This window comes from Ovis aries, chromosome 20 (assembly GCF_016772045.2).
Source record: "Ovis aries strain OAR_USU_Benz2616 breed Rambouillet chromosome 20, ARS-UI_Ramb_v3.0, whole genome shotgun sequence".
In the NCBI taxonomy this organism is placed as follows: domain Eukaryota; kingdom Metazoa; phylum Chordata; class Mammalia; order Artiodactyla; family Bovidae; genus Ovis; species Ovis aries.
Genome location: NC_056073.1, coordinates 29,006,148 through 29,030,458, shown reverse-complemented (window position 1 = coordinate 29,030,458; position 24,311 = coordinate 29,006,148). Strand labels below are relative to the sequence as shown.

The window sequence follows — 24,311 nt, the reverse complement described above, 5'->3', positions numbered from 1 at the left end:
AGTCTGTTGGTTCTAGGTTATTTGACATTTTCATTGATCTTTTTCTTGGCTGCATTAATTGTGAAAAAATTAAGATATTACATCAATTGTCTACTATCTGAGCTGTTTCATATCAGAAAAACTTATGTTTCTTTCACATATAAAAGACAATTTGTTTGGATACAGAATTATTTGCTAGAGAATTTTTCCACTGCAAACTTTCAATGGCCATTTCAAGGACCATACTTAACATGTCTTTTTTACTTCCAACATCTTTGCTTCCATCAAAGTTACTATATCTGCTTCTTTCTTTTCATCTTCAATTTTGTCACTACACTACAAAATGTTAACCCTAGCAAAAACTAGAGTACGTGAAGTGATGGACTGACTCAAATTTCTGAACAACCTATTCTAGATTTTCTAATTTTGTAGGGCACTTGTTTTCAGTCTTGGCTGAGCACTAGCCTTTTGGCAAATATAATTCATTGCTCTGGGAGGTGGCATAGCCATGTGGCTTATACAATCCTATAGATGATTCCATTATATATCATCTTTTATTTTAAAAATTATTTTATTTATTATAATCAGAGGCTAATTACTTTACAATATTGTGGTTGTTTTTGCCATACATTGACATGAATTAGCCATGGGTGTACATGTATTCCCGCTCCCTAACCACAATCCCACCTCCCTCCTCATTCCATCCTTCAGGGTTATCCCAGTGCACCAGCTTTGAGTGCCCTGTTTCATGCATTGAACTTGGACTGGTCATCTATTTTACATATGGTAATATACATGTTTCAATGCTATTTTCTCAAATTACCCCACCCTCGCCCTCTCCCACAGAGTCCAGAATCTGTTCTTATATCTGTGTCTCTTTTGCTGTCTCACATATAGGGTGGTTGTTACAATCTTTCTAAATTCCATATATGTGCATTAATATACTGTATTGGTATGTTTCTTTTTGACTTACTTCACTCTGTATAATAGGCTGCAGTTTCATCCACCTCATTAGAACTGACTCAAATGTGTTCTTTTTAATTAGCTCAGTAATATTCCATTGTGTATATGTACCATGGCTTTCTTATCTATTTGTCTGCCCATGGACATCTAGGTTGCTTCCATGTCCTAGCTATTGTAAACAGTGCTGTGATGAACATTGGGGTACACATGTTTCTTTCACTTCTGGTTTCCTCAGTGTGTCTGCCCAGGAGTGGGATTGCTGGGTCATACAGCAGTTCTATTTCCAGTTTTTAAAGGAATCTCCACAGTGTTCTCCATAGTGGCTGTACTAGTTTGCATTCCCACCAACAGTGTAAGAGGGTTCCCTGTTCTCTGCACCCTCTCCAGCATTTGTTGTTGCTAGACTTTTTCATAGCAGCCATTCTGACTGCCATGAGATGGTACCTCACTGTGGTTTTGATTCGCATTTCTCTGATAATGAGTGATGTTGAACATGTTTTCTTGTGTTTGTTAGCCATCTGTATGTCTTCTTTGGAGAAATGTCTGTTTAGTTCTTTGGGCCATTTTTGATTGGGTTATTTATTTTTCTGGTATTGAGCTGCATGAGCAGCTTGTATATTTTTGGGATTAATTCTTTGTCAGTTGCTTCATTTGCTATTATTTTCTCCCATTCTGAAGGCTGTCTTTTCATCTTACTTATAGTTTCCTTCATTGTGCAGAAGCCTTTAAATTTATTTGTTTGGTCCCATTTGTTTATTTTTGCTCTTATTTCCATTACTCTGGGAGGTGGATCAGAGAGAATCTTGCAGTGATTTATGTCAGAGAGTGTTCTGCCTATGTTTTCCTCTAGGAGTATTATAGTTTCTGGTCTTACATTTAAATGTTTAATCCATTTAGAGTTTATTTTTGTGTATGGTGTTAAAAGCGTTCTAGTTTCTCTTTTACAGCTGGTTGACCAGTTTTCCCAGCACCACGTGTTAAAGAGATTGTCTTTTCTCCATTGTATATTTTTGCCTCCTTTGTCAAAGATAAGGTTTCCATAGGTGTGTGGATTCATCTCTAGACTTTCTATTTATTCCATTGATCTGTGTTTCTGTCTTTTTGCCAGTACCATACTGTCTTGATGACTGTAGCTTTGTAGTATAGTCTGAAATCAGGCAGGTTGATTCCTCCATCCATTCTTCTTTCTCAAGATTGCTTTGGCTATTCGAGGTTTTTTGCATTACATACAAATTGTGAAATTATTTGTTTTAGTTCTGTGAGAAATACAATTGATAGCTTGATAGGAATTACATTGAATCTATAGATTGCTTTGGGTAGTGTACTCATTTTCACTATATTGATTCTTTTGACCCATGAACATGGTATATTTCACCATCTATTTGTGTCATCTTTGATTTCTTGATCAGTATTTTATAGTTTTCTATATATAGGTCTTTTGTTTCTTTAGGTAAATTTATTCCTAAGTATTTTATTCTTTTCATTGCAATGGTGAATGGGATTGTTTCCTTAATTTCTCTTTCTGTTTTCTCACTGTTAGTGTATAGGAATGCAAGGGATTGTGTGTGTTAATTTTATATCCTTCAAGTTTATTTTATTCATTGACTAGCTCTAGTAGTTTTCTGGTGGTGTCCTTAGAGTTTTCTGTGTAGAGGATCAGGTCATCTGCAAACAGTGATAGTTTTACTTCTTTTCCCATCTGGATTCCTTTTATTTCTTTTTCTTCCCTGATTGCTGTGGCTAAAACTTAAAACTATGTTGAATAGCAGTTGCAAGCGAGGGCACCCTTTTTTTGTTCCTGACTTAACAGGAAATGCTGTCAATTTTTCAGCATTGAAGATACTGTTCACTGTGGGTTTGTCATATATGCCTTTTATTATTGGAAAAGACTTTGACGCTGGGAGGGATTGGGGGCAGGAGAACAAGGGGACGACAGAGGATGAGATGGCTGGATGGCATCACTGACTCGATGGATATGAGTCTAAGTGAACTCTGGGAGTTGGTGATGGACAGGGAGGCCTGGCATGCTGCGATTCATGGGGTCACAAAGAGTTGGACACGACTGAGCGACTGAACTGAACTGAACTGATGTTCCTTCTATGCCTGCTTTTGGAGAGGTTTTTTTTTTTTTTTTTTCTTTCTTTCTAATCATAAATGGGTGTTGCTGTTGTTGCTGCTGCTGCTGCTAAGTTTGTCAGTCATGTCTGACTGTGTGACCCCATAGATGGCAGCCCACCAGGCTTCCCCATCCCTGGGATTCTCCAGAGAAGAACACTGGAGTGAGTTGTCATTTCCTTCTCCAATGCATGAAAGTGAAAAGTTAAAGGACAGTCACACAGTCGTGTCTGACTCTTAGCAACCCCATGGACTGCAGCCTACCAGACTCCTCTGTCCATGGGATTCTCCAGGCAAGAGCACTGGAGTGGGTTGCCATTGCCTTCTCCAATTGGATGTTGAATTTTGTCAAAGACTTTTTCTGCATCTGTTGAGATAATCATATGGTTTTTATCTTTTGATTTGTTAATGTGGTGTATCACATTGATTGATTTGTGAATACTGAAGAATCCTTGCATCCCTGGGATAAAGCCCACTTGGTCACAATGTATGATCTTTTAAATATGTTGTTGGATTCTGTTTGCTAGAATTTTGTTGTGGATTTTTGCATCTGTGTTCATCAGTGATATTGGCCTGCAGTTTTCTTTTTTTGTGGCATGTTTGTCTGGTTTTGGAATTAGGGTGATGATGGCCTCATAGAATAAGTTTGGGAGTTTACCTTCCTCTGCAACTTTCTGGAAGAGTTTGAGTAGGATAGGTGTTAGCTCTTCTCTAAATTTTTGGTAGAAGTCACCTGTGAAGCCATCTGGTCCTGGACTTTTGTTTGTTGGAAGATTTTTGATTACACTTTTTACTTCCATGCTTGTGATGGGTTCTGTTAAGATTTTCTATTTCTTCCTGGTTCAGTTTTCTAAGAATTTGCCCATTTCTTCCAAGTTGTCCATTTTATTGTTATATAGTTGCTGATAGTAGTCTCATGATTCTTTGTACTTCTGTGTTGTCTGTTGTGATTTCTCCATTTTCATTTCTAAATTTGTTGATTTGATTCTTCTCCCTTTTTTTCTTAATGAGTCTGGCTAATGGTTTGTGTATTTTATTTATCTTCTTGAAGAATCAGCTTTTAGTTTTGTTGATTTTCACTTTTTCCACTTATTTCTGGTCTGATTTTTGTGATTTCTTTCCTTCTACTAACTTTGGGGTTCTTCATTTCTTCTTTTTCTAGTTGCTTTATTAAAGTTAGGTTATTTATTTGATGTTTCTCTTGTTTCTTGAGGTAAGCTTGTATTGCTATGAACCTTCCTCTTAGCACTGCTTTTACTGAATCTCATAGGTTTCGGGTTGTAATATTTTCATTTTCATTTGTTTCTATGCATATTTGATTTCCTTTTTGATTTCTTCTGAGATCTGTTGGTTATTCAGAAGCATGTTGTTTAGCCTCCATATGTTTGTATTTTTAATAGTTTTTTTTCCTGTAGTTGACATCTAATCTTACAGCATTTTGATCAGAAAAGATGCTTGACATGATTTCAATTTTTTTTTAAAAATTTCCCAAGGCTAGATTTATGGCCCAGGATGTGATCTATCTTGGAGAATGTTCTGTGTGCACTTGAGAAAAAGGTGAAATTTATTGCTTTGGGGTGAAATGTCCTATAGCTATCTATTAGGTCTAACTGGTCCGTTTTATCATTTAAAGTTTGTATTTCCTTGCTAATTTTCTGTTTGGTTGATCTATCCATAGGTGTGAGTTGGGGTAGTAAAGTCTCCCACTATTATTGTGTTACTGTTATTTTCCCCTTTCATACTTGTTGCATTTGCTTTACATGTGGGGTGCTCCTATGTTGGGTTCTTGTAAAAAGCCATTTTAAAGCCCCTTGACATCTGTATTCCTGATTGTATATTAATGGGTTAAGACTTGGGTTGATAATGGTGTAAAAGGGGGTAAGAAATTTATCAGCTTTGTGCATGGAACCTTTCTTTGGTTGCAAGTACATGTAGATGACACTGCCATAAAAGAGGCTGACCACAGTGAGACGAGCACCACAGGTGTTGAGCATCACAGGTGTTAATCACCTTCTTTCACCCTCTGCCTGACTTGATCTTAGTCACAGCATGAGTGATGATTCCATCTGAGACAAGAATGAAAAATAGTGGCAAAACAAGGTAAATTACTCCAAGTGTGTAAATGGTAACATCCATTACTTTGGTGTACGCACAGGCTATCTTAAGAAAGACAGGCATCTCACAAAAGAAGTTATTGTGTGTGACCACAAAGCAGCAGTGAAAAGGCAAAAGTGCTCATAGTCAGGGGACCACACATGCCAGTCAACCATGATGCTGCTGCCATCTTCTTACAGAACTGAGGGTGCATGATACCAGGTAGTGCAGGGGTTGGCAGACTGCTGCATAACGATCATAGGCCATGACAACCAATAAAAGGTTTTCTGTTGCACCAAAGTCAAAGGCAAAGAAGAACTCTAGGATACAACCTGCATAAGTAATTAATTTGTTTGGCCCCCACAGATTTATCAACGTCTGGGGAACAATACTAGCTGTGTAACAGATATCTAAAAATGTGAGGTTACTGAGGAAGAAGTACATGGGTGTACAAAATTGGCTGTCCAGAAAAGTTAGCAGGATAATTGCTGTGTTGTTTAGCAGAGTCATGATATGGAAGAGCAAAATGGTCACAGAGATAATGGGGTCTAGTTGGGGTTGATCAGAAAAGCTCAGCAGAATGAAGTTACTACCTGAGCTGGCATTGGATATGTCCACTATTTTCACTTTTTGACATCTGAAGAGAGGGGTAATGAAGAATCCAGAAAGTGAGTGAGTGAGTGAAGTTGCTTAGTCGTGTACAATTCTTTGTGATCCCATAGACTGTAGCCTACCAGGCTCCTCTGTCCATGGAATTTTCCAGGCAAGAATACTGGAGCGGGTTGCCATTTCCTTCTTCAGGGGATCTTCTCGACCCAGGAATTGAACTCAGGTCTCCTGCATTGCAGGCAGATGCTTTACTGTCTGAGCCACCAGGGAAGCCCCAAAGGGGGAACAACAGATTATAAAATTTTATTGTTCACATAGATGACTCAATATTGTGGGAATAGTGTTTACCAACAAAAAGCTCACAAATTACAGGAAATGTCTTACTTGACCACTTTGTGTTCAGTTAACAAGCTGAGTAATGAACTATGTTCCATCATTTGATTAGCTAAAATGATCTATCACCCTATTGCCAGAATTAGAAATGCCCACCTGTTTGTTTTGGGACTGTCCATTTTGTTTCAATCATCTGCAAACCAATAGTTTGAAAAATTGTTACTTGATAACATTTCAATGCCTGGCATAGCATTTCCTTATCTATTACCTTTTTAAAAATAGAGAATGTCTTGATCTACTAAGCTGTCATTTTTCCAAATAAATCTTGAAATCAATTTATTATAAGCCAGACAAAATATAGGAAGTTGTCTGAAATATCTGTATTTAAGGTTTTAAAAAAGTTTATATTTAAAATTTTCTTTTTGAAGAATACAGCATGTCTCAGTTTATTAAAGTTCTCCTACTTTGGTAAAGATGAATAGAACTTTTTCATAAAAATATTCTACATATCTTAATTTTATCTTTATTGATGTATTTTATTTAATTGCTAACTTGATAGGAGAGCTGTAGATTTTAAATATTTATTTTGTATATTCTCTCTTTGCTGAAACTATAGGGGCTTGTAATCATTTTCATATGAATTTGTTATATTTAAAAGAAGTCAATTGTTATTTTAAAATAATGATTGTTTTGTTTCTTCTTATTTTGGAGGGTGTATGCGTACATCTCTCAGCTGTTAACAGACAAGAAAGTCTTGTTGATATTTGTTCTTAAACACTTTAGTTCAGATTCTCATTTTTATAGATGCAGAAAGCAAGGTATAATAAATTAAGAAAAGAATTAATAGTGTGTAACAAGGAAATGGTCCGTGCAAGGAAGCAAGTTATAATAAATTAAGAAAAGAATTAATAGTGTGTAACGAGAGAAGTGGGCTGTACAAGGGTTCTGACCTGATAAAAGCCAATTTGGTCACCTTCAGCTTTCAGGTTATTTTGGTAGATAGTCAGTCCCTGAAAAACTTGAGATGACTACAGGGTTAGCATTTTCCGTACAACCTTTTGTCCAGGTTGTAATGAAAGTGACACTGACCAAATCGTACCACTCATATGGAGGTTTATTAAGCAGATGCTAGCAGGTAGGCATATATTCTACGTGCTAGAATAAGACAGCTGCACCATATATTCTATAAGCTCATGAAGTCCCAGTTCACTGCCATTTCAGATGCTCCACTACTACCTTGCATAAAAGGTTCATTGAAGACGTGACAGCAGAGGCAGAATTTTGGTTACTTTCAGGTCAAAAAAAAGGAAAAAAAAAAGGCAAGATGTAAGTCCATTTAGGAAACAAATCCTGGGCATTGTCACTAAAATTCTGGTTCCATACCTTTTTGATTCTTATGCCTCTCATGCCAGAATGAGGAGTGTTTCTATGTATATTAGGCCACATATGTTTGATAACTACTTTTCACTGGTAATCCACTTGAACATTAATTGTTATGCAAATTAGCAAGACATCAGGTGTTGATCAAGAAATGCTCAGTGGGAAATTTTGTGTTAGCTGCCTTGGAAAGCAGCCTTTCTGATTAAAAAAGCCACCTAATTTGGTAAATGTGGTGGTGGGGGGGGCACAATAAGATAATTTTTGAATGGAAAGAATTCTTGGTTTCCATCATATGCTTTTTCAGGGTTGCCTTTCAGTGTCTATAACTGTTCCTTTCCTCTTGCTTTTGCTGGCTCCTTTTGGTTTCCCTGTTCTAAGTTGTGGCTGAGTATCATGTTCTATTCTTCAGGCAAATGGTCCTAATTGTCTGTATCTTCTCCTGACCCTCACTCTAATCCTGTTAAACTAAATGATGCTCTGCTATCATCTCTACGTCAAAAATATGTTTACATAAACCACACCCATGGTATTTCTGTATTCATGGGGTCATTTCAAGGCAGATGGTGGAATGGGAAAAATAAATACCTATGTTTATACCACTCTCTTTAAAGTCGTCTTCCTTTTTCTTTCTCAAGAAGACATGCAAATCATGTTAATGCTATTTTAAAAATATATCCTGAATACATTTCTCACTGTCTCCATTTAGGTCATGTCACACTGGTCTCCCTACAGGATAGATGCTAGACATACTACAGAGCAGTCAATCAGATTATTTGAACATGCAAGTCAGGTGCTGTCAAAATTCTCCAGTGGCTTCCCATCACTCCCCACTTTTATAAAACATTTTTGTCATATTTACTTTGCCTCTCTCTGAACCATTTGGAAATGAGTTGAAGATATCATGATACTTATCTGTAAATACTTCAGAATGCTTTCCTGACAATAGTGGCATTCTTTTCCATAGTCACAATACCATTATCATACTCAAGAAAATTACTGATTCAATAATACATCTAACATCCAGCCCACATTCAAATTTCCCCATTATCCTCCAACGTCTTATAGCTGTTTTTTCCGGCACCATCGATCAGAATTCAACTAAGGTACACACATTGCAGTAGTTGTGTTTCTTTAGTCTAATTTAGAACTACGTGGAAATGGCAACCCCCTCCAGTATTCACTCCTGGGAAATCCCATGGACAGAGGAGCCCGGTAGGCTACAGTCCATGGGGTCACAGAGTCGGACACAACTTAGTGACTGAACAACAACAACAATACTGTCTAATGCAACGCTGTCTAATAGAGTAAACTCTAGTCACATGTAGTGAAAGTGAAAAAGCACTGGAGAAGGGAATGGCAACCCACTCTAGTGTTCTTGCCTGGAGAATCCCAGGGACGGGATGGTAGGCTGCCATCTATGGGGTCGCACAGAGTTGGACATGACTGAAGTGACTTAGCAGCAGCAGCAGCCACATGTAACTACTGAGCTGAATGCTGTTACTGTGATTGAGATGTGCTGTGAGTTAAAATGCACACGAGTTTTTATTTTGTACAGAAAAAGTAAGATATCTCAGTTTTTATATTGATCACATGTTGAAATAATATTTTAGATATATCAATTAATTAAACAATTAAAATCTCAGCTATTCATTTTAACCTTTTTAAAAATGACTGCAAGAAAACTTAAAATACTTATGTGACTTGCATGTATTGCTTATGTGGTATTTTTGTTGAATATGTGGAATCAGAACAAATCACCAATGTTTTCTTTCAAAGCACTGTTTAAAGAAAGAGTTGAGGCAATTTGTTTTATAAGAAATGGGTCCCCAACCTCCAAGATCTAATGCCTGATGATCTGAGGTGGAGCTGATGTAATAATAAGAGAAATAAAGTTCAGAATAAATATAATGCATTTGCATCATTGCAATCCTCCCCTCCCCCCCCCCCCGCCCCCCGTGCCACCCTCCTTCCCATCCCCCAGTCCATGGAAAAATAGTGTCTTTTATGAAACCCATCCCTGGGGCCAAAAAGGTTGGGAACAACTGTTATAGAATCATCCTACATTCTGAATGATCCCTTTCAGAAGAAGCTTTATAGTATGTGGAGAAGGCAATGGCAACCCACTGCAGTACTCTCGCCTGGAAAATCCCATGGACGGAGGAGCCTGGTAGGCTGCAGTCCATGCGGTCACGAAGAGTCGGACACTTACTGAGCGACTTCACTTTCACTTTTCACCTTCACGCATTGGAGAAGGAAATGGCAACCCACTCCAGTGTTCTTGCCTGGAGAATCCCAGGGACGGTGGAGCCTGGTGGGCTGCTGTCTATGGGGTCGCAGAGTCGGACATGACTGAAGTGACTTAGCAGCAGCAGCAGCAACTGTCCCTATAGAAAGAATCTCCTACAGTTCTATCACTTGCTTTACACTGACTTTCTTGCTGTTTGGCAAACACATGAGACATATCTTTTGCAATTCCTGGGAATTCTCTTTCCTATATGTTTTTTGCAAGACTGACTCCTTTACTTCATTCAGGTCTCTGCTCTCATATCACATACTCAGAACTTCCTGACCATCTTTTTTAAATAGCACTTTTCATGATTGTTTCCCCTTACCTTGCTTTGCCTTTCTTTTTAAAATTTCACCTTTATTGAAGTATAAAATTGTAGGATATTTAAAGTGTGCATTGTGGTTTGATATGTGTATGCATTATGAAAGGATATCACCGTCTTCCCCACCCATCTAGTTAATTAATACACCATCACCTCACATATTTATTCTTCTTTTAGGGGGAATGAGAACATTTAAGTTCTACTCTCTTAATAAGTTTCAACTATAAAATACAATGTTATCGACTACAGTCACCAGGTTTTTACATTAGATCTTCAGACCTTATTTTTCTTATAGTTGAAGTTTGTAACCATTTCCCTTCCCTCTGTTTGGTCACACCATATGGCTTGTGGGATCTTATTTCCAAAACCAGGGATTGAACTCAGGTCTATGACAGTGAAAGCGTCGAACCTAACCACTGGACTGGCAAAGAATTCCCCTTATAACCTTTTATAAGTCTTTCTCTATGTCTCCATTCCCTAGCCCCTGTCGACCATTTTTTTTTAACTCATTTTTCTTTTTAATTCCACATATAAGTGATATCATGAAGTATTTTTCTCTGGCACATTTCACTGAAGGTCCATCCATATTCTCACAAATAGTAGGATGTCATTCTTTCCCATGGCTGAGTAATATTCCATTATATATTCTACATCGTATATACCATATCTTCTTTATCTATTCATCTGTCGATTGGCACTTAGGTTGTTTCCATATTGTGGCTATTGTGAATAACACTGCAATGAAAATGGGAGTGCAGATATCATTTTGAGTTCTGTTTCCATTCCTTTGGATATATACCCAGAAGTGGGATTGCTGGGTCATATGGTACTTCTATTTTTAATGTTTGAGGAACTCTTATACTTTTAAAAATAATGGTTTATACCAGTTTACATTGTTACTAGTAGTGTACAGGGTTCCTTTTTTTCTATATCCTTACCATCACATGTTATTTGTGGTGGCTTTTTAATAATAGCCATTCTGACAGGTATGAGGTGATATTTCATTGTGGTTTTAATTCACATTCTCCTAATGACTAGTGATGTTGGGCATCTTTTCATGTACCTTTGGCCACTTCTATATATTCTTTGGAAAAATATCTATTCAGGTACTCAGTCTATTTTAAAATTGGATAATTGTTTTTTTTTTTTTTGCAATTGAGTGTATGAGTTCCTTATATATTTTATTTATTAACTTCTTAGTAGATATATATTTTACAGATTTTCTCCTATTTCATAGGTTGTCTTTGCATTTTTTTTTTTTTTTGCTGTGCTTTTGGTGTCATATCCAAAAAACCATTCATTTCACCCGATGTTTTCTTCTAGGAGTTTTATGGTCAGGTTATGAAATTTCAGTCTTCAATCCGTCTTTGAGTTAATGATTGTGAGAGGTGTAATACTTTGAATTGAGTATTGTGAGAGGTCTAGTTTCATTTGTTTGCGTGTGGCTATCCAGTTGTCCCAGCATCATTTATTGAGGAGACTGTCCTTTGGTCATTGCATGGTTTTGGCTCCTTTATTGTAAATGAATTATCTGTACATGTATGAGTTTATTTCTAGGCTTTCTGTTCTTGTTCCATTGATCAATGTGTCTGTTTTTAATTCCAATACCATACAGTTTTAATTACTATGGCTTTGTAGTATAGTTTAAAATCAGGAAGTGTTGTGCCTCCTAGTTTGTTCTTTCAAGATTGGTTTGGCTATTTAGGTTCATTATGGTTCCACACAAATGTTGGATTGTTTCTCCTATTTCTGTGAAAAATGCCCTTGGAATTTTGATAGGGATTGTATTGAATCTGTAGATTACCTTGGGTGGTAGTATGGGTATTTTAACAATATTAGTTCTTATGATCTATCCTTGAGCATATTCATGGGCGTTTGAGAAGAATATGTGTTCTGCTGTTCTCAGATGGAATGTTTTGTAAATATTAAGTCCATCTGGTTTAGTGTATACTTTAAGTCCAGTTTACCCACAGAGAGTTAAGGGTGAGGTTTGAGGTACTCCTACATATTTTTTTCTTTTTGCTAATGGATTCAGAAAAGACTAAGTCCATCCCCATCAATTGCTTCTGATACTCTTCTCATATGAGATTCTTAATGGTTTATATAAGAGGAATAATAGTCAAATAGAACTAATTACAATAGCTAATATTTATTGAGAACTTTAATTACAGACTATACTAATTACAGACTATACTAACACTGTATGAAATATTTTTCTTAATCTTCTGTGTGGCAATGAATAGAACTACTCAAAAGTGATCCTGAGATCTCTCTCTAGGTTGCCTAGGAAAGGAGCTGGCTGGAACTGGGGTTTCCCCCTCTTCCTGGAGGGAAGCGGTGCACTCAAACTCAGTTTTCCATTGGACCAGTGCCTTACACTCCCTAACAGGATAGGCTCCAACTTTCCAGGTATCCATGGTCTTCAGGTGCCAGGCAGCTGGCCTTCCTCAAACAGTTGGCATCTAAACCCAGACTGCCTGGCAACCAAGTAGTCTTGATGTCTCACTAAGAAGTAGAATTCAAGTTTATCTTTTGAGAAGATAGAGCAGTTGTGTCAGGACTAGAGCAGCTTGACCCTGGCACTGATTCACCTCTCCCTGAGATTATGAGAGAGTGGAAGTACTTTGCCTCTTGTTCCTGACTCTTGGTTTCCTGTGTTTCCCAATAAATCTTCTTCTTTGGTTCTCACTGTGTGATGTTGCTGTATTTATCCTATTGCCTGTTGCACCACATTCTTGCAGCAAATTTGTAAATTAGAGATTCTGGGGATATCGAGAGGACGTGGGTAGAGTTTGCCATCTTCTCGGGAAAGAGTGTGATTAATTATAAAAGCGTGTGTGTGTGTGTGTGTGTGTGTGTGTGTGTGTGTGTGTGTGTGTGTTTGTGTGTCTGTCTGTCTGGAGAGCTAGTTGTAGGTTGGAGGATTGGTTGATGAAGGAAAAATTGCCCAACCCTATGAAGATCGGGATCCCAAATGAAGAAGAGAGCAAAGTGATTCGGGCCTCAAGAACCTCATGCCCAAGCAAATTCTGCCAGAGTTAATGGGGTGCAGGTCCTCTGATGAAGATGGGTGAATTTCGAACTGGAAAATCTGGAAACAAAAATCTTCCAATAAGGGAGACTGAAGGCCGAGTTCAATGGTATAGAATTGTTATGAAAAAGCAAAGGGGAGAGTCAGTTTTCTTATAAGAACCGCTGTGACCTTCTTAGCTCTTATTAGAATGTCAGTGCTTCTATCTTGAAGGACCGTTTTTCATAGCACCACCTTGTGGCAGTAAGCCGAAATGGCAGTAGTGAACTTAGATACCAGTCCTTTCCTGGTTGGGTATGCAAACTCATTTTTGGAATTTCAGGTTTGGAGATCATTCTGGGGGAAAGGCAGCGCAAAATGGAGACAACGTTCTGTTAATATTGCAATTGGGGGCTGATGAGTAAATTGCAAAATAATGACGATAAAGAAAAGCAATGTGCCATATTTAAATTCATGAAATGTTTCTTACCAGCAGGACAGCAAGGATGGAAATTTTTCTTTGATATTTTGGTTGGTGCACAAGAACTTAAAACCCATCATTTTCATGTGGCTATTGTGAATGTGCACTTAAAATATTAGATAAACATATGTTAAAGTTATGTTATTCTTTGATGTTATTTCCTTTGATGATAGTACTGTATCTTAAAAAAATTATAAATTCTCTTGAATCCTAAACTCCAAAGATAAAAATCTATATTTTTGCAGACTAGTGGTAATAATTAGTGTCTTCTTCAAGAATTAGCTGTTGTTTCTGACAAATGTCAAATAGCTAATATTCTTTCTCACAAAGGAATTGTTTTTCCTAACAAAGGTTTGCCTTTGTTTAACAGAAGTGAAAGCACAGGTGAGAAATAGCCTAATGTCAGTTTTCCCCAAATATTTGATGCTTCAGGCAGATGGTGGATTCGTTTGCACTTGAAATGACATAGCAGTGGCACTTTAGATGTGAAGGCTCTTTCATTTACAAAGACGATTTTCAGTCTCTGCAATGATCAACTTGTAGAGAAGTTTAATTTATTCTGCAGCATAGAGACCCCCAGATTTTGCATATATTTACCAGGAAAATAAAGTAAAAATGAGATTAAACATATGATTACTAAATTTTTGTTTTGTCAGGTAAGAGCATCAAAACCTTCCCCCAGATTACCATCTACTACTGTGAGTTGTTGAGGGACAGGGAAGCTGGATGAGCAGCAGTCCATGGGGTCACAACGGGTCGGACACGACTGAGTGACTGAACTGAAGTGACCACTATAATTCAAGAAAAGAAAGAACATTATAAAGTGAAAGTACTAGCAGATAGTGCTAAATAAGGAATGCTGCTACTGCTGCTGCTAAGTCGCTTCAGTCATGTCCAACTCTGTGTGACCCCATAGATGGCAGCCCACCAGGCTCCCCCATCCCGGGGATTCTCCAGGCAAGAGCACTGGAGTGGGTTGCCATTTCCTTCTCCAATGCATGACAGTGAAAAGCGAAAGTGAAGTCGCTCAGTCATGCCTGACTGTTCTTGACCCCATGGGCTGCAGCCCACCAGGCTCCTCCATCCATGGGATTTTCCAGGCAAGAATACTGGAGTGGGGTGCCATCGCCTTCTCCCAAAACATTGGTTAAGATCATGAAAATCCAGTTTCACACGTGGCTTTAGACAAGTGGAATGCTATAAAAATAACCCTCATCACACTGCTGGGGACGTGGAGGCTTTTATACCGGTGTAACTGACAACTGATGCTGGCTCAAAAGGAACAGCTCAACACACAGTTCTTGGATTAGAATTTCCCCAGGTTATTTCTGGCCTGGAGAAAGATAATTTCATGACACCTCCCACCCACCACCAAAATCTGGAAAAGTTACAGATGATAACCTTTAACACCAAAAAAAAATTGATAACCAATACAAAAAAACAGAGTTCATGAAGCCCAATAAAGAAACCAAATTCTGCAAGTGGAATAAATCTTTCCTAGATTCAAACAAATGCTACAATATCAAACGTCGAATTTCTCAACTCACAGAATTAAAGAGTCCTTAAGCTGTTAACTTTGTCCTGTGTGACTCTCCTATTGAGAAAAAAATTTCCCCTAGAATTTGCAAAAATGACTGAGACACACCTGTAGTGTGTGACATGGGAGATGTTCTCAAATCTTTCATGAGGCGAAAGTCACTTTTTACAACTGAAAATGAAAAAGGTGCTACAGAAAGAAATGAAAGTTTAAAACTGCATAAAAGCAAAGACTGGCTGAAATTGGTAACTTACTGAATAAAGACAGTAACAATAACCCACGCTAGAACTAACTCCTCCGCAGTGACCCATCTGCTATCCATGCTGGGAGGAGACATGACCGGAGCCCGGCACAGTGGAAAGCAGCCTTGGCTGCGAGGCTGCAGTTCTGCTCTTTCCTGGTGCTCTGCGCACGGGGTGGTGCCACCTACTAAAGGCAGTCAGGGAGACGGGGGAGCCTCTCTCACCAGCCTGCTGTTCACTTAACTCAGCTCTGGACTCCAACGTGTATCTGGGCATAATTTTATGAAATATTTAAATGCCATTCACTAGATTAAAAAAAAAAGAAAACTCTGGACCAAGTATATTGTGAACTTAAAAAAAAGTTATGAGGAGGGTTACCAATTACATTAACAACACTTTCTTTAAAAAATAGAATCACTTTCTTTTGAAATTAACCACAGTGGTGAGACGTGTTTCTCTTTCCAGGTGGCCCGTGATGGCACACAGCTCTACTCGACAAATCCTGCCACCTCCAAGTCCCGGGGTGCTGACCTGCACCAGCACGTGGGGCAGCATTACCTCCCAACAGTGTGGAGAAGAGCACATGTCACCACTGGGTGATGAGAGAGCAGAGAGAGCCTCTTGGCTTCTCAACGCCAGACATGGTCGGAGAGCTTTCCTTGTTCTATTAGAAAAGTTCATGAGGAAGCTGTGAATAGGATCAGTCCAGAGAAGTAAAACTCTTTTATTTTCACTGTCCAAACATCAGTCAATATACTGGGAGAGCCAGCGGAAGCCCTCGTCGTATCCTTGCCTCTTGAGCACACTGCACATAAACACTTCCATGGGGCGGGCATAGCCTTTTTTATTGACTTCAGTATAAATGGTCAACTTGTAGTTGTTGTTTATTCGCTAAGTTGTGTCTGACTGTTTGTGACCCCATGGACTGTAGCCCATCAGACTTTCTGTCCATGGGATTTCCAAGGCAAGAATACTGGAGTGGGTTGCCATTTCCTTCTCCACGGGATCTTCCCAACCCAGGGATCCAACTTGTGTCTCCTGGATTGGCAAGTGGATTCTTTACCACTGAGCCACCAGGGACGCCCCAGCGTAGTAGCCCTCTGGTCTTTTAAAACTTGAGACAGAAGGTGGAATGAGTGTTGGTGAGCTGTTAGTCTTCACCACAAAATCTCCTCTGGCAAAATCAGGTAAATGAAAGAGTGTTATTTCTAATATAAGTGATATGTCTGGGAAGAAAAAAAAAATCAGTACAATCTTATCTATAACAGATGCTTATGAATAATATTTCCTCAATCTTTTGTACATTGCTATACTTACCACATTTCATAATTATTTATTTATTTGTAGTCCCTGATTAATCTTGAAGCTTTTAAATGTATGAATTACATTTTATTTATGTATATTTATTTATCTGTCTCCTTATCATTTATCCCTACTTCCTATTTATTTACAGAGTCAGTACCTAGTACAATTCTTGGTACATGGTAAACACCCAAGAATTGCTCTTTGAATAAAAGTATTGATTAATCTTCTGTTGGGAAAGGTCAATATTATTTCTTTAACTCTCTACACTCTGATTTTTCTATTTAATTCATGACTTCGCTGGCCATTTATTTTAATCCACAATATTCTCTTCATTGCACTCTTTACATCTTTGTTTCTTAAAGTGTATATCAGAGGGTTAAGGCTGGGTGTGACAATGGTGTAAAAGAGAGTAAGGAACTTCCCCTCATCTTGCGAGGCACTAGTATGTGGCTTCATGTACATATAAATGATTGTTCCATAAAACAGAGATACTACTGTGAGATGGGAACCACATGTATGAAGGATCTTTCGCCACCTTGCTGCTGACTTGATTCTCATGACAGCTTGAGTGATGACTCCATATGAGATGAGAATTAGTGACAGAGGTACCAGAAGAAATACCACTCCAAGAGCAAAGACAACAACTTCAATTACTTTTGAATAGACACAAGCCATCCTGATCAATGCTGGCATCTCACAGAAAAAATTAGCTACCTCCCGGTGCCCACATCTTGGCAACTTCAAAGTCAAAGAGCAAAGAATTAAGGCACTGCCAAGACCACCTAACCAGGCAATCAACACCATCTTCTGGCAAAGCTCCGGGTGCATTATTACTGTGTAGTGAAGAGGTTGACAGACAGCAGCATAGCGGTCATAAGCCATTACAGCCAAGAGAAGGCATTCTGTGGCTCCCAAGTCAAGGGCAAAGAAGAATTGGAGCACACAGCCTCCATATGTAATAGACTTTTTTGGACCCCATAGATTTACCAGCATCTGGGGGATAATGCTAGTTGTGTAACAGAGGTCCACAAAAGACAAATTGGATAAGAAGAAATACATGGGCGTATGGAGCTGGGTGTCTAGGTAAGATACAAGAATGATAGTTGTGTTTCCTACCAGGGTTATAATATAGAAGATGAAGACAATCACAGAGATGATGTGTTCCAATTGGGGCCGATCAGAAAAGCCCAGAAGGATGAAGTCTGTTCTGGAACTTCCATTGCTGGTTCCCATTGCTCCTTTTGAAAAACTAGGAAGCTGTACCATGGTAAGAAAACATAGTGTCAGCCTTAGGTAGAACTAAAAACCTCTGAAGTTTGTCATGAATATCCAAAGGTCACTTATTTGCATGCTTTTTCCCATTTTGGAACACCTCTTAACATATCTGCTGTGTTCATTTCCCCAAATCTCTACATATTTAATCATATCAAGTGTAGTTTTATTTTATTTTTTATTTTTGCCATGCCACATGGCTCCCAGGATCTTAGTTCCTTAACCAAGGATAGAGACTGGGACCCCAACAGTTAAAATGTGGATCCTAACCACTGGGCCGCCAGAGAATTCCCCAGAACTCTTCTAAAAATGAATTTTGACCACTGAGTCACACAAATATTTTTCTTATAAAGCTGTTGAGCTTAAGGTAAAAGTTAAATGACATTTTCCTGGGGTAAGCTCTACCATTTGCTAACAATCGCTTTCCATATTCACTTCCAAATGTCTATATCTCAACCTTTATAATCATAATAATAATCATCACAACCAGCATCCTCCTCCACTTTTTCCTTCTATTCAACATTACCCTGTTGTTCTTGTATTAACTTTGATGTTCTTTACTATCTTGCCCTTTTTTTGTGCAATGTGCTTTTGGTGCCAGGAAAAAAAACCTTTTTATTAACCTTTATTTATGTGTACAGATGCTATAGATTTCTTTGAACACCTTTATGAATGTTATTACACCATCTCAGCAGTCTTATTGATTTGTTGCAGAGTTAAAAGTTGAACTAATTCCAGTAGGCTTTGGTCCCCACATACACATGGTAGCAATCTGCGTTAGCTCCTATTTATCTGTCCCTTCAGCAAAATTAACAAGGCAGTTAATTGAAACAAGAAGTTTATTAAACAATGAATGAGTTGTTTTTCCCCATGGAATTTACTAATTACATGAGTTTATCCTCTGGTTGCTTTGGAACTCTATAGGTAAAACTATCACCTAATTTCAACTCTAAAAGAATACAGATAAGGGATACAATAATATCAGTCTTACTTTGTCTGGATACGGTATCATATCATTAAACAGATGAATGTTTAATTACTGAGTTAATTTATGAATTTTTTAATGTATATAATCTCTAACTGTGAACTTCAGACCTAAATGTACACTTTGCATTTATAGTGTCTTTGTGGCCAAGGAATAATAACCTATTTGTTACAGTTATAGTAAGATAAGGTAAAGATAAATTACCTACAGTATATCATTTGTATAAGCATTTTAATTAGAACATCATATATTATAATCATGATGAAAGAACTGTTATTATTAAGTAGTATGAAATAGAGGTGTAGTTTTTCTCAATATAAAATGGAAATTTAATTTAATTATGAGTATCCAGTTTCTATGCAGTAGATGCCACACTAAGTTAAGCAGATTGCTTAAGAGCACAAGTTCTTGACTCAGAGTGCTTGGGATCAAATTCCAGCTTCATCACTCAGAAGCAATGTGTCCTTGGGCAATTTATTCAACTTGTCTGTCTATTAGGTTCTCTATGTGTTATGCGAAGGGATATTGTGAAGGTTAATATTTGTGAAGATACTTGGAAGTGCATCCTTCTGTGGAAGGATTTCCAATGAAAGGCAGAAAGCCTTTGTTCACATTTAATTCTAAAAATGAAAAGCTATATTCTCCTACCTCCAAATCACTGTTACTCTATTTATCCCTCATTTCCTTTGTTTTTCATGCTGGTGATTCACCATGTGGTCTACAACTAAACTGGAATGCTTAAATTTTTTAGTTTATAGTAACCACCTCCTTGTATTTTACTAGTTTAATTACTCAAATGTGCATCTGTAGACACTATTGTTTAATTGGGTTCATTAAGAATTTTTATATGTCTTTTAAGTCTCTTTTAATATTAGAATCTATTGTTAAATATACACTTACATTTATGTTCCCAGACCAAGTGCATAGGTCACTGAACGATCTTTAATTACTATGCTCTTCTGGTTGCAGTCCATTGGATGCACCATGGTTTATCAAATGCCTCAGAATAGTGAGTTTAGAAGTAAACACAGTGCACCAGGTGTGCTACACTGTTGAAGGGAATAGTGACAGTCTATGATTTACACATGCTTTCTAAAATATTTTAGCCAGTTTTAGCAGGTGGAAAACATTACAGTCTTAATTTAAACTTTGGATTATATAAGGCTCCTTGTTAGAAGTCAATAAAATCACCGCAGATGGTGACTGCAGCCATGAAATTAAAAGACGCTTACTCCTTGGAAGAAAAGTTATGACCAACCTAGATAGCATATTCAAAAGCAGCGACATTACTTTGCTGACTAAGGTCCGTCTAGTCAAGGCTATGGTTTTTCCTGTGGTCATGTATGGATGTGAGAGGTGGACTGTGAAGAAGGCTGAGCGCCAAAGAATTCATGCTTTTGAACTGAGGTGTTGGAGAAGACTCCTGAGAGTCCCTTGGACTGCAAGGAGATCCAACCAGTCCATTCTGAAGGAGATCAACCCTGGGATTTCTTTGGAGGGAATGATGCTGAAGCTGAAACTACAGTACTTTGGCCACCTCATGCGAAGAGTTGATTCATTGGAAAAGACTCTGATGCTGGGAGGGATTGGGGGCAGGAGGAGAAGGGGACGACCAAGGATGAGATGGCTGGATGGCATCACGGACTTGATGGACATGAGTCTGAGTGAACTCCGGGAGATGGTGATGGACAGGGAGGCCTGGTGTGCTGCAATTCATGGGGTCGCAAAGAGTCGGACACGACTGAGTGACTGAACTGAACTGAACTGAACTGAACTTGTTAGAAGCGCTGTCAAGACAGGAGTCATACTTTATGTAATTTAATCTTGTGAACCCAAATAAAAGACTTTATTTTATGCTTTTTAATATTTTGGTTTAAGCTTTGAAGTCTCAAAATTTAGATATCATTTTAAATTTAAAAGTCAATATGATATAAAAAGAGACTTAGAACATGTGTTGAAGAAATAGATGTTAAAAAGAGGCATGCTATATTTTAATTAAAACTCACTTTCACTTTTCATAGTATGAACTTCAGTTTCTAATAATGTAGCATAACTTTACATTTTACTTTCTTCAGTGAAATCTAAGACAAATGAACCAGACATATTTAAACATAACTTGAGTGTACACAATGATATGGAGATAAAACTAGATACATAAAATTTCATAGTTGTCTAAAATTTTATAAAAAATAAAAATATATTAAAAGGATCTTTTATAACTGTAAAATAAAATGGTACATTGCTGTAACCATACAAAGCCAAAGCAGAAAAATACAACGTACAAGTAGTTAAGACTCTGGACTCTAGATTCAGACCATCAGTGATGGTATTAGAACACCCTTCAGCTACTTTCTCACTGTGTGAACTGAAGCAGCTAATTATTGTCTTTAAGCCTGAGTTTCCTCATCTGTAAAATAGTTATTCTAGAGCACCTGCTATTGGAGAAGGCAATGGCAACTCACTCCAATGTTATTGCCTGGAGAATCCCAGGGACGGGGGAGCCTGGAGGGCTGCTGTCTATGGGGTTGCACAGAGTCGGACACGACTGGAGCGACTTAGCAGCAGCAGCAGCAGCAGAGCACCTGCTTTATAGAATGGTTTGTGAGGATAATTAAATGATTTATTTCATATAAACTGTTTAGTAAGATGCTCAGCATAGAGAGCATTTACTAAGTTAAAATATTCACTAATTGCTCTTGTTGAAATTTAATATAATCTTCATTCCTGAGAGGGAATTAGTGTATTAGGGTTCATTTTTATCTCACATATCTGTCACGTATTTGCTTTCGTGTTAGACTGAGATCATCTGTGCTACCTAGGATCTGGTTTCTACTCCATGTCTTCTGTTGGAGATAGCAGCAAATACTTACCAGAAGAAAAACATATTAGAACGTCATGCGGAGAAGGCAATGGCACCCCACTCCAGTACTCTTGCCTGGAAAATCCCATGGAAGGAGCAGTCTGGTGGGCTGCAGTCCATGAGGTTGCTGAGAGTTGGACACGACTCAGTGAATTCACTTTCACTTTTTACTTTCCTGCATTGGAGAAGGAAACGGCAACCCACTCCAGTGTTCTTGCCTGGAGAATCCCAGGGACGGGGGAGCCTGGTGGGCTGCCGTCTATGGGGTTGCACAGAGTTGGACACGACTGAAGCGACTTAGCAGCAGCAGCATACTTTCATGAGGGTAGAATTCACAGTTGTCATGCTCTTAAGTAGTCCAGATGTACTCCTGTGCACACTATGATGATCCTTCATTTCATTGATAATTCAGAAAAATTGTTTGGCGAGTCACTGAGCCTATGAAATATTGGAATAGCCACCAGTTTCTTATACTATTAATAATATGACAATCACATTCGTGTTTAAATACAACAGCTGAACTGAGGTTAAATAGAGGTCTCCATCTAATGTGGATGTTTGAGAAAAGCTAGATGCAGGACTGGTTGAAGAGCTGAAGAATTAGGTTTTGTTAAATGTATTTTTGATAGTATATTTGTAGTCTTTTAGTGTATACTTTTGTTAAATGCATTTGTAGATAGATTTTTGCCTAATTAAACAAAGAGAGTGCTATGTTGGTCTGCGTATACTACAAGAATCGTAATGATGGAGCAGGGAAATATTTGTGTGCAATTTTAAAGGCTACTATGTGGATGTGATTTAGACCTTGGGGACTGGTGCCCCACAGAGGTGATTAACAAATCTTTGACTATGGTCAGAATCTGATCTAAACAACAATTTTATGAAAAGTTCCCTTAAGACTTTGGGGTCTATCCATTTTCGATTTAGATTTCTTCCATGGAAATTAATTTCAGAGGTAAATTTATATATTGTGCTTGTGTTTCTATGGAATATTCTAAATATAATGTAAACCATATTTATTAACATAACACATTTAATTGAAATTTGGTTTATTCAAGAGGTAAGATATCAAGTTGGAGAAATACAGGCAATTATCTAGATATTGTGTCCATAGGAAATAAAATATTTGATTACAAAATCATGAAATAATTAAAATTCTAGGTTCATGAGCCATATAATCATTGTTTCATTTTCAGTGAATTACAGATAATACCATGAACACGTGTCAGCTTGCCCTTCTGTTCAAGAGCTGAAAATTTACTAATAACTTAGAGCTGGCTATGTGGCTTCACACTGTCCAATCTGTCTTCCTGCCTGACCCCCAGGGGAATCATGGTCTTGAATTCTGTGTTCATCACATACTTACATTAGGATATAATTTATCCATTGACACACTCCCCTACATATGTGCGGAATGTCTAAATAGCCTGTAGTTTTTCTATGTGCAACTTCGCAGAATTTGTCAATTAGTTCTTAGGGCTTTTTTATTACGTCTTTAGGATTTTTATATTAAAGGTCATGTCATCTGCAGAGACAGTTTTACTTCTCACTTTCTGATTTGGATGCTTTTCATTTCTTTTCCTTTTCTAGGACTTCCCAGCTATATTGATAGATGTGGCAAGAGTGGTCATCATTGTCTTGCCCTTGATATTAGAGGAAAAGCTTACAACCTTGTACTATTGAGTATGGTGTTTGCTCTGGGCTTGTCATATATGATTCAGTGTCTTTACTAGTAATTGGTCTGTTAGATTTTCTACCAATATTTCTTTCTAATTCAATCTTGGTAGGTTGTATGTTTTTACAAATTAACCGTTTCTTCTAAGTAGTCCAATTTATTGGTGTAGTCTTTTTTGATCCTTTGTATTTTGTGTGGTAGCAGTTGTAATGTCTTTTTCACACTTTTATTTATTTCCCCCCCCCTTTTTTTTTTCGCTGATGGAGCCTGCTATGCATTTAGTAGGAACTGCCTCTTTTTGTTGCCCTCCAAGAGTCCTAGCTGCTGCTTTTTCAGGCTCTTCCGTCCTCACGGTCACCATTGCCCACGAGTCTTGCAGCACATCTCAATGTACTGAATACAGTGAGAAGGAAGTCGGTTTGCTGGTTTGCTTGTCAGTGTCTTTGTTGTACAGCTAGGGAAGCCGGTTGCTCACTCAGGTACTCTCACATTCTCCCAGTGGAGAAATCACAGGCTAAGGAAGTCTCCTTTGGCACTGAGCTATGACACCTTGGAGGAGAGGTGGTAGGTAGTAAAGTAAAACTGTTCTTAACCTCATCAGTGTGTCCATCTTGTATTTGTCTCTGCTCCAGGGATGTGCTGGTACTTCTCAGTGGACTCTCAGAGTTTCACAAAGGCAGTGTTGTCTGTTGGTGATTGCACAGATCATCCTGAATATGCAGGAACCTTAGACTATGGCTTGCTTTTCTAATTCCTTAGTGGTGTCTTTGGAAGAGACAAAGCTTTAATTTTAAAAAGTTCAACACATGAATTTTTCTTTTATGATTAGTCTTTACCTACTCTAAGCTTATGAAGATATTTC

The 24,311-nt window shown here is 38.0% G+C and overlaps 1 protein-coding gene and 1 pseudogene across 1 annotated transcript; both read right to left on the bottom strand.

Annotated features, from left to right (window-relative positions):
• Window positions 1-4,793: 4,793 nt before the first annotated feature.
• On the bottom strand, window positions 4,794-15,447 carry LOC114109577 (olfactory receptor 2J3-like; annotated as a pseudogene).
• A 600-nt stretch (window positions 15,448-16,047) lies between these two features.
• LOC114109605 (putative olfactory receptor 2W6) lies at window positions 16,048-23,743 on the bottom strand. Its single transcript, XM_060403766.1, has one exon. It carries the CDS (start codon window positions 17,921-17,923, stop codon window positions 16,919-16,921), a length of 1,005 nt encoding a protein of 334 aa, XP_060259749.1. The 5' UTR covers window positions 17,924-23,743; the 3' UTR covers window positions 16,048-16,918.
• Window positions 23,744-24,311: the final 568 nt, after the last annotated feature.

What these genes read in the sequence shown, in the direction of transcription:
- LOC114109605 (XM_060403766.1), bottom strand. Translation starts at nt 17,923, where the DNA reads ATGGTACAGCTTCCTAGTTTTTCAAAAGGAGCAATGGGAACCAGCAAT.